Raw genomic sequence first — 11,545 nt, 5'->3', positions numbered from 1 at the left:
AAGCTAATGTCATTGGTTTTCTAAAAAGATGAGCAATATAAATACAGGGGAAATGATGCCTGATTAGACTTTTCTGGCTTACAATCATGAGAATTTGGGGGAGGGGGAATGGAATGAGCTTCCATTGAATTGAAAATAGCTATGTACGTGAATGACTTAAAATTCCAGGGGATTTGTTAGGTTTCCAGACTAAGCAACAATATGCTTCTAGAAATAGAAAGTGGTCGAAGACATTCACAGAATTTGACTTCACAACACGGAGGTCTGGCCCATCCTCCAAGTAGAGACTACATTGCTTATTTAAAAACACTTAATAATATAGATCTAAAAGTTTCCTGAGGTTCATACAAATGTGCTGACTAGCCTTGAAAAGAAGGAAAAAATGAAAAAAAAAATTGTCATTACTGTGTCCAAAAAAGGCAAGAAGTCATTCTTCAAGCGGTGCTAGGCAGACTCTGGAGGCTTGAGCAGCCTAAATATCAAGGGAACCTTGGAGATAAGAGATACAGTTTTCATCTACTTATTTTGAAATAAGTAAAATGGTTAGCCTTGATTCATCATGCTAAAAGTTACATACAAAAGGGCTGAAGAGTGAAAGCATGAAAGTACCTACTTGGTCTGATGTTTAGATCCTTTCAGATGGGCATGATACTGTTCTATTGAGTTTAGAGAGACACTGCAGATGGTACATCTGTAATTGCGCCTCAGACCTGTGGACGACAGACACACAGACCTGGTTAGCTGCATCCTTGTCATCAACCACCTGAACGAATCCTAGATCTCCAAAAGGTCAGGGACAGAGCCTCTTAGAAGCCATCTGGTCTACCCCACCAATAACAGTTCAATCCTGCCTTCCAAGAGCCCAGCCAACAGGTTCCTCTGCAGAAGTATGACCGTCAATACTTTGGAAGCCGCCTGCCCCATTGCTGGATGACTGAAATTATTAGAACATACTTCTTTGAGGTAAAACGTTTCCAGATACTTCATAACCCAAACAAAGAAGCAATCTATTTTTTCCTTACGGCAGAGAGACATGTAAGCTGTCATTTCTGCAGTGAAACTTGAGACTCCAGAGAAAAACTTAGTCTCAATTCCTCTTCCACCTCTATTCCAAGGACTGAATCAGAAATTCAAGTTTATATATCATTCATTTGAGCTCTTCTCCCAAGACCATCTTATAAAATGTAAATGCCCAGGAGGAGGAGGCTGTCTTAATTTAACCCACATGTAAATTTACTTTCCACCAGAGAGTTGAAAAGAAAGTTATTGACTGTTTACCCATTTCACTCATTCATTAATAGAGTGTCAACTTTGGACCAGGCACTAGGGATTCCAAGAGGAATAAGATGTTCTTTGTTTCCAAGGAGTTTAGTGAAAACCTTGACTCCTCTGTCACTCCTCATCTAGAGTCAGATGTGTTTGAAAGAAGCATCAACCAAACAACTTCCACAGCTCATATTCCTGCTATGTCCCATCAGAGTGGAGAGGAAAAGTAGATTCAGGGTCATGGTCTGAGACTTTGGATTTTAAATCCTGGCTCCAAATATTCCTCGTTCTGTAATGTAGGGGAGGCCAATCATATCCCCCTGGCCTCGGTTTCTTCATCTACAAGATGAAGACGAGTCCATCCACATCACAAGGTTTTATAAGAATTAAGCGAATGAGTCTATTCAAAGGCTTAGCAACTGAGACTCGGTGTTCTTAATTTTGCTCCAAAATTCCATATCTTCCCATTGTCAAAGCCAGGAGAGTAAACAGCTATAACATTTTTCCCCCCTGATGAATGCATAGTATTTTCTTTCTAAGACACAAAAATCATTCTTATTTTCCTAAAAAGAAAATAATGCACAGTGTTGGGAAGAATTTTGCAACCTGCTATCTGGGTGACTTGACACAAATTATTTGACTTCTCTGACCTTCTGTTTCCTTATAGGATTGTGGGAAGGACTGAGTAAGATAAGGCATGTATGAAGGAGCGTCTGGTATACAACAAGTGATAAACATGAACTAGCTGGTATTATGACTGCAAAGAGATATTACAAGGGAATCTTTATTTCTCAGTATCTTGGATGAAGCCCCTGGTTGAAGTTCTAAGACACAGATGCTAGCTACACCTCCATGACTAAAGTAGAGTATGAGAGCCCCAGTTCAGGGCATCCAACAGAAGTGGTCAAGAGCCATTTTCCAACTAAAGCTGATCCCTCACCACCAATCTGAAAAAGAGATTGGAGAAGAAAGAAAGAAATAGAGAATTTCTTAAAGGGATCTCTATCATACTATGAATTTGACTTAACCCTCTTCCATGTGAGATGGGGGATTCCTTCTCTCTCACCTCGAACCCATGGGAAAAGGATTCAGTGGAATACTCAGAGAGCTTGAGGAATGCCTTATTGTGCTTGGAGCCCAGTGTCCTGGACTCGACAACACTGGCAAGATCCAAAGTCTGGAGCCTGTGTCTACTTAGCTACTCTGATGGCGAAGTAAGCGAGGTGGAAGGACTAGGCCTGACCTATATTCTCAGAGCTTGTCAGAGCAAACGATGTGAAGTTCCCCACAGACCACGTGTGTGCCGTGTATGAACGGTGGGGGCAATGTGACCTCAGCGGAAGGATGCTAGCAGGTTCAACTGGATATCTAGGGCCTTAAAGTGACCCCAGAGGAGGTACATAGCCTATAGACTAAGTATCAAGTAATGCTGAGTTCTTGAAAAAGCCATGAAATCACCCCATGAGAAAGAGTCAGGCAGTGTCTATGCGAGTTTTGTATAGGTATGTATCAAATAAACCTTTATATCCCTCGCCTTTCTAACCTGATACCCTGCATCCCTCAGCCCTGGAGGAACCTGAGGCAGAGATAAAGGAAGAAAAGCAAAAGCCACAGGCAGAGAGGAAGAGAAGAGCCTATGCACCCTTTTCCCATGGCAAATAGGCCGCCCAAGCAGAACTGAGCTAAGGGAGGGGGAAAACTCACTTCCAATAAAGTTTGGAGCTGTTTAAAAATTATTTTCTACCCTGTGGGAACTACGAATGTCACCTGCCATTTCAGTAGACAAAGGAGTCATCAGCCACTGCAGGCCTCCTGACAATGGGGCTCCCTGAGGGGATTCAGGATGCAGAAAAACAAGATATTGGACCGGGATAGTTAAGATGCATGTCAGGGCTTCCCTGGTGGCGCAGTGGTTGAGTCCGCCTGCCGATGCAGGGGACACGGGTTCGTGCCCCAGTCTGGGAAGATCCCACATGCCGCGGAGCAGCTGGGCCTGTGAGCCATGGCCGCTGAGCCTGCACGTCCAGAGCCTGTGCTCCGCAATGGGAGAGGCCACAACAGTAAGAGACCTGCGTACCGCAAAAAAAAAAAAAAAGATGCACGTCAAAGGAATGACTTCAGTGGGCCCAAGACTCTTGCCATACATAGAAAAGCACCTAAAATCATTAACTTGAACTGTTTTGTTCTTATGATTAGCAGTAATCTTGTGATGTTTAAACACATGGTTTTTTTTTCTCAGCAAAAACTCCTATATATCCTGGCTTCTCCCTTACCTTTTTAGAACACCCCCTCAGAGCTATCTGAAAGGCTGTATCCCAGGCTAAAGTCCTCAGTAAGTTCACTGAATAAAGCATAATTCTCAACCTTGAACCTGTGCAGCTTTTTTCAGCAGATAAAAACTACTGAAAAAAACTTGGATATATCAGTTAATGCCATAGAATTTTGTGTATCTAAGAAGGAAAGTAAAGAACTCTTTACTACTTAAAAGTGAGCAAAAATTCATGACACTTACCCTGGTTTTTACCAAGGGGTAGGAAAAAATTAACCCCACAGAGATGGCATGAAAGGGCAGTGGATGGCAAGAAGTTACTTCTGATTACATCCAATGAGCCCTGCTTACTGAACACTGCAGTGTCATCAGAATTGCTCTTATGTAGATAACGTGACAAAGGGCAGAACTTCCTGTGGACTTTCAAATTCCTAGAGCCCAATGCATGTGTCTGAGAAACCTGTTAGACATGACAGGATAAGTTGGTTTGGCCAGTGTAAGGACGAACTTATTTTGTTTTAGTTTCAGGTACATGATAATCGGACGCTGACTGACCTAATTGCTCAATTAAGAGTCAATTCAGTTATGGGAGAAAACAATGAGACCACAGGATCTTCTTGGTGAGCAATCTAAGGGACTCACAATTTGCCAGGCACAGATGGACAGTTCAGAGACAAAAGAGACAACCCTTGTCTCTCTATTCCTTCAAGCAGTGGCTCCAAAACGTCCCAGTGCATCCTCTGGGGATGGTGCTCAAATGCAGATTCCCAGGCCCAGCATCTGCAGGTTCAGATTCTATAAGCCTTGGATGGGGCCTGGGAACCTACAAGAAGTTTCAGACTTGTAACCCTCACCTCCAACACACATACACACCTACCTTACAGAGTACCGCCCTCTAGTACCATGGTCCTTTCGTTAACTTGAACTTGTCAGAACAATACTGGGTCTTAAAGAAAAAAGTTACAAAGAAGAGCTGTGCTTCCAAGGCTCTTCCATTTCACTCGCAGGTGTGCGTGACTCAGGAAGATTACCATAGTCCCCAAACCCAGAGGCAATAAGTTATCACAACCTACATGTGAGTTGTTTGAATGCTTGTCTGGGGCTGAGCCATTCTCCTCTGTTATGCACAGAACATGAAAGCTAGCTTCAGCCTTCCTACCTCCAGAGTTCTCCATCAGCCTTGTCATAATAAATGGAAACCAGTATTTATATGGGTCCTCTTCACACTACAGACTCATCAAAGGTCTCCTCATAACGAATGGAGGTTGAGCACGGCAACAGGCATAAATATTTATGTTTACAAGTGGGCCTTCTTAAGAGCACCAACAAATCTAAAAACTATTCTGATCTGTTGCTTTTCCATTACAATTCTCCTGCTCTGCAGCCAAACAGAAGCATGGGCAGGAAATATTTGGCACGTTATTGTGATGCAAACTGCAGGAAGCATAAACTATGAAGGCAGTGCATATAAACATGAACAAAGGGAGAGACAGGGCAGAGGAGTCCTCCTCCACACGTGACACAGTGTCCTTGGTGGGAACTTAGGGCTTTATTAATGCTGAGTTGAAATTCCAATGACTTTGGAATTATACAGCTCCTTTTTCCACAGAGAAATAGAGAATCCTATTAAACAAAAACGCTAACTTTCTCATTCAATTCATTTTCAATGCAATACCATTTTATGAGTATCCCGAAATGTCTGCAGATGTAAAGGTTATTTCTGCAGGATTGCCAGTGTGTGTTCAGAAATATCTCCCCTGCTGGCAAGGACCTGACAATCCAGTTGGAGAGGGAAGATACGTATAGAAAGAGCAATGGTACAAGGTCAATCACAAAAAGTACCACAGTCAGGATGAAGTGGAATGCTAGGGGAATGAGAGGAGGAGATTGTTTCCAACTCAGAGAATCTGGAAAAGTTTCTTGAAGAAGCTTCACTTTTGCATTTATATTCCCTAGCACAGTGTGTAAAACAGATGGTCCTGGAGAGTTTAGCAGTGTGACTACTCAATGTGTCTTTTCAATTCTAGCAAAGCTAGACTTCAGATGCCCCTGTAACTTCAGTTGTATCCATTCTACATTAGGGAAACATCACTGTGCCTTTATCATGATGCCAGGCATTTTGCCAAATGCCAAGAATGTAGGAGAATATAAAATAAATTTTCATATGGAGCTACTCAGGTAGAAAGACAAGAAGCAAGGAAACAAATAAAAACATTGTGGAAGTATTGCACAAGGTGTAAAGAGGAAAATGAGAAAGTCACAGAGAAGAAGGCTGGTTTTGGATAGCATGGTCAACAGAGGTCTCTGAGAAGCGTGAAATGAAACCAGAGAGATGAGAATTAGCCTGTGATATGAGGAACTGGTTAAAGAGTTGTCCAGGGAGAGAAAAGAGCAAACAGAGAGACGGGGGTGAAGTGGAGTTGGATCGTTTAAGGAAGAAAAAGTGGTGAAACAAGCAAACGAACAAAACAAAACAATCAGAATTCTATATCCAGCAAAAATATCCTTCAAACTTTCAAGTAGAATAAGGACATTTTCAATAAACAAACCCTAAAAGAACAGTCTGCCAACAGACCTGCGCTAGAGAAATGCTTATAAAGTTCTTCAGGTGGAAGGCAAATGACACCAGATGTAAACTCAGATCTACAGGAAAAAATAAAGAACACCATAAATGATTAATATGTTGGTGTCTTTTTTATTGATCTAAATTTATTTGAAGATAGAGAGCAATTTAAAGCAAAACTATAACACTGTGCTGTGTATTGTGGTGCTTATACTGAATATAGATGTAAAATATGTGACAATAGCCCAAGAATGGGTAGGAGTTTGAGAGCTCATGATATTGTGTATAAAATCTAATTAATAAATAATAAATCTACCAATATTAACTCTAAATGACAGTGGTCATTTAAGGATGCGTCCTAATCCCCTAGAAACAAATACAAAGGTATAAACCTAAGGAGACTATAGAGAAAATTAAGTAGGATAATAAACAGTATTTGATAACCCAGAAGTGGAAGTTCCTATATGAATATCAGACAAAATAGACTTCAAGACAAGAAATATTTCCAGAGATAAAGAGGATGTCTTGTAATAATACAGGGAGAAACTCATTAGGAGAACCTAGCAATTGTAAATGCAATTTAGCCAATAAAGCATAAAGAACATGAAGCAAAAACCGATGGAACTACAGGCAGAAACAGACACCATAATTATAAGAGATTTAACACTCCTCTCTCAGTAAGAACAGAACAGTACAACAAAACAAATAGTATCTAAATGAAACTATCAACCATATTGTACCAACTGATATTTATAGAACAGTACACTCAACAAGTGGAGAATATACAATCTTTTCACATGTATATAGCAAGTAAACTAAGTTAGGGAATGTGCTAAGCCATTGAAAATTCTTACTAAATTTCAAATATTTACATTTTGTACAGTGGTTTCTTTGACTATCACTGAAATTAATAAGAAATAAATATTAATAGCATTTATGAAAATACCTAAATACTTCCAAGTGACCTATTATCAAAGGGAAAAATCCGAAGGGAAATTAGAAAATATTTTGAACTGAATGATAATGAAAATACTACATATCAACAAGTTTATATTAATCAGTTTTTAAAGGAAAATATATAGCTTTATATTAGAAAGGATGAAAGGTTTAAAATCAGTGGTCAAAGTTTAAATGCTATGAAAGTAGAAAAAGACAAGAAAATTAAAACGAAATCAGGTAGAAGGAAAGAAATAATAAAGAGAAGTCAATGAAATAAAAAAGAGTACAGAAAAAATAACAAAACCGAAATCCACTCTTAGAAAGGATTAATGCAACTATTAACCATTAGAAAGTTTCATGGAGGTTTAAAGAAAAGCAACAAATTACTAAAATAAAAGAATTGTTTCTAATGCAGATACTACAGACAGTTTTAAATGGATAATAAGAGAACATTATGAATAATTTTATGCCAATAAATTTGACAAAGTATATGAGATGGGCAAATGTCTTTAAGAATTCAACTTACCAAAACTAACACAAGATGAAATAGAAAATTAGGGTAGCTATTATCTATTAATGAAACTGAATTTATTGTCCAAAGTTTTCACACAAAGAAAGACCCAGAGGATTTCACTAGAGAGTTCAAACAAACATTAAACAGTTGCATAGTATCCACTTATACAAACTCTTTTAGCAAACAGATGAGAAAGAAACACTTCCACACTTGTTTTTGAGGTAACATAACACTATTTTTTTTTAAAAATTGATAGAATATAAAAGAAAATAAAATTGCAAGCCAATATCTGTCATGAACATGACAGAAAAATCCTTTAAAAACTAGTAAGAATCACATTATAGATAAAGATATTTCTGTATGTATGTATACATACAGACATATAACAGTTCCATCATAAACAAGTTTGTTTGTTACAGGAAGTAAGACTGGCTTAACATTTAAAAATCAAATCATATAATTCAAAACCTACAGCTAATATTATATTAAGCAGTGAAATACTGAAGTTTCCTAAGACCAGGAAAAAGCCAAGAATGTCTTTCTTATTTATATTCAACATTGCACTGTGGATTCTAGGCAGTGCAATAGGATAAGTAAAAGAAATGAAAGGCTTGCAGATTGGAAATGAAAAAGTAAAACTGTCTTTATTTGTAGAAGATATGATTGTTTATATAGAAGATCCTAAAGGATCTACAAAATAACTACTAGAATAAGTGAATTTAATAAGGTCACAATACACAAGGCCAATAGAAAAAACTGCATGCTTAAAATAGCTGCAAACCACTGATAAATATATTTGTAAAAATACCATTGTAACAGTATCAGAAATATTTTAAAACACTTAGGGATGAATTTAATAAAAGATGTACAAGACTGAAAACTACAAAACATTGCTGAAAGAAATTAAGAGGAACCTAAATAGATACAGAGATATATACACCATACTTATCAACTAAAAGAATCAATACTTTTAAGATATCAGTTCTCCTATAGATTCAATGAAAACTCAATCAAAATTCCAACAGTCTCTTCCAGAGGGCTTCACTGGAGAATTCTATCAAACACTAAAGGATTACAGAGATAAGTGGATTCTAAAATTTATGTGGAAATCAACGTACCTAAAATAATTTTGAAAAAGAAAAAAGTTTGAGGACTCACACTTGAGGATTTCAAGATTTGCTTATAAAAGTCCATCAATCACAATAGTGTTACATAAGCATAAGAATGGACAAAATGCATCAAAGGAACAGAATAGAGAGCCCAGAACTAGACCACACCCAAAGAATCAATTGATTTTTTTCACTTTCATTGAGATACAATTGACATACCGCTCTGTGTAAGTTTAAGTTTAAGGTATACCCTGTAATGACTTGACATACGTATACCCTGTAATGACTTGACATATGTATACTGCTACATGATTATCACGATAAGTTTAGTTAATATCCATCATCTCACGTAGATTTAAAAAAAGAAAAAAAATTTTCTTTGCTATGAAAAATTTTAAGATCTACTCTTAGCAACTTTCAAATATATCATACAGCCGTGTTAACTATGGCCAATGTGTTGTACATTACATTCCCAGTACTTATTTATCTAATAAATGGAATTTTGTACCTTTTGACCACTTTCATTGATTTCAGCAAAGGTGTCAGGGCAATTCAGTGGGGGAAAGAAAGCTTTTTCAGCAAATGGTTATGGAATAACTGAATAAATGCATGAAATAAAAAAATGAACATCAACCTCTACCTCACAACACACATTAAAAGTAAGATTGATTACAGACTTAAATGTAAAAGTTAAAACTAGGGGCTTCCCTGGTGGCGCAGCGGTTGAGAATCTGCCTGCCAATGCAGGGAACATGGGTTCGAGCCCTGGTCTGGGGAGATCCCACATGCCGTGGAGCAACTAGGCCCGTGAGCCACAGCTACTGAGCCTGCGCGTCTGGAGCCTGTGCTCTGCAACAAGAGAGGCCGCGATAGTGAGAGGCCCACGCACCGCGATGAAGAGTGGCCCCCACTTGCCGCAACTAGAGAAAAGCCCTTGCACAGAAACGAAGACCCAACACAGCCCAAAATAAATAAATAAATAAATAAATAAAAAGCTAAAACTATAAAGCTTCTAGAAAAATATGGAGGAATACGTCAATGAACTTGGTATAGGCACAGATTTCTTAGGAATTAAAACACGGTGAACATAAAAAAGAAAAATAGATAAATTGGATTTTACAAAAATCAAAAGCTCCTGCTTATAAAGAGACCAACCAAGAAAACCAAACAGTAAGCCACATACAGGGAAAAAATAATTGTAATTCATATATCTTGTTCAGGACTTCTGTCCAGAATATATAATTTACTCCTACAGATCAATAAATAAAAGACAAACAGTCGAAGTTTTTCAAAGGACAAAATATTTGATCAGATATGTTATAAAAGAAGACATAAAAATGATTAATAAACACATGAAAAGATGCTCAACATCGTTTGTCACCAGGAAATGTAAATTAAAAGAACAGTTAAACACTATCTCATACCCTCTACAAGTGCTAACATCAAATAAAACAACATAGGGGCTTCCCTGGTGGCGCAGTGGTTGAGAGTCCGCCTGCCGATGCAGGGGACACGGGTTCGTGCCCCGGTCCGGGAGGATCCCACATGCCGCGGAGCGACTGGGCCCGTGAGCCATGGCCGCTGAGCCTGTGCGTCTGGAGCCTGTGCTCCACAACGGGAGAGGCCACAACAGTGAGAGGCCCGCGTACCGAAAAAAAAAAAAAAAAACCATAAATAACATTTGGTTATGTACCAAATGTAAATAACCACATAGAACAGCTGGAATTCACATACAGAAGAATGTAAAATGGGAAAACTGTCAGTTTCTTATAAAGATAGACTTACCCTATAACTCAGCAATTCTACTCCTAGACATTTACCCAAAAGGAACAAAAACTTAGGACTAAAAAATGGCTTCTGCAAAAATGCTTATAGCAGCTTTATTCATAATAGCCAAAAACTCAAAATAATCTAAATGTTCATCCATGCAAGAATTGATAAGCAAATTATGGTGTATTTATATAACGGAATAATACGTGGAAACTAAAAACCAAACCAAACCAAAACAAACCCTACTGATTTATGCAACAACATAAATTAGCATCAGAAACATAATGTGTAGGTAAAGAAGTCAGACAGAAAACAGCACAACAGCACAGCTATGCTGTGATGATAGAATTCAGAGCAACGTTGCCTTCTGGGATGGGGAAGGTCTGGCAGGAGACACAAGAGAATTTTCCAGAGTAATGTAACTGTTCGGTATCTTGGGAGGGTAGTTACAGGGTATATTCATTTACCAAAAGTCATCAGATTATATACCCAAGATCTGCATATTTCGTTTTATTAGAAAAAAAAGCCAGAAGGATGTAGTTCCAGACAGAAATCTCAGCAAACCCGAGACTTCAGTTTATCCTCATGTACTCCCTACATAACTTCTATTGTTTTACATCCCTAGAAAGTAAACTTTATATTCCTACTTATGCTTTGATAACCTTGCAACTCTCCAAGAAATGTTTGCCCATGTTCTGCATTATAATGCTTGCTAAAGCTGGAAACATTTTGAAAGATGATTAATAATATGAAAGTTAAAAAAGTAAAGTCTTTGGTTTTGAGTTCTTTCTTTCTCCTCTAATCCTAAACATTCATGAATCAGACTGTCTAGTAAATGGATGTGTCATCTTCCAGTATAAAAAATCATACCTAGGGCTTCCCTGGTGGCACAGTGGTGGTTAAGAATCCGCCTGCCAGTGCAGGGGACACGGGTTCGAGCCCTGGTCCGGGAAGATCCCACACGCCGCAGAGCAACTAAATCCCTGTGCCACAACTACTGAGCCCGTGCGCCACAAGTACTGAAGCCCACGTGCCTAGAGCCCGTGCTCCACAACAAGAGAAGCCACCGCAATGAGAAGCCTGCACACCGTAACGAAGAGTAGGCCCCACTCGCC

At 38.6% G+C, this 11,545-nt stretch overlaps 1 protein-coding gene across 1 annotated transcript in view; it reads right to left on the bottom strand.

Moving 5' to 3' along the window:
- Positions 1-609: 609 nt before the first annotated feature.
- The window catches only part of ZMAT4 (zinc finger matrin-type 4), a gene marked incomplete at both ends in the record, with an annotated part of 219,793 nt that continues 208,857 nt past the window's right edge, over positions 610-11,545 (bottom strand). Inside the window, one exon of the mRNA XM_082608743.1 lies at positions 610-710. Coding sequence (XP_082464869.1) covers positions 610-710 — 101 coding nt within the window. The remainder of the gene's footprint in view (positions 711-11,545) is intronic.

The sequence above is a fragment of the Mesoplodon mirus genome (genome assembly GCF_964341445.2).
Source record: "Mesoplodon mirus genome assembly, chromosome: 20".
NCBI classification, from domain to species: Eukaryota; Metazoa; Chordata; class Mammalia; order Artiodactyla; family Ziphiidae; genus Mesoplodon; species Mesoplodon mirus.
The sequence above is the reverse complement of the archived record's forward strand: the minus strand, read 5'-3'. Positions and strand labels throughout refer to the sequence as shown.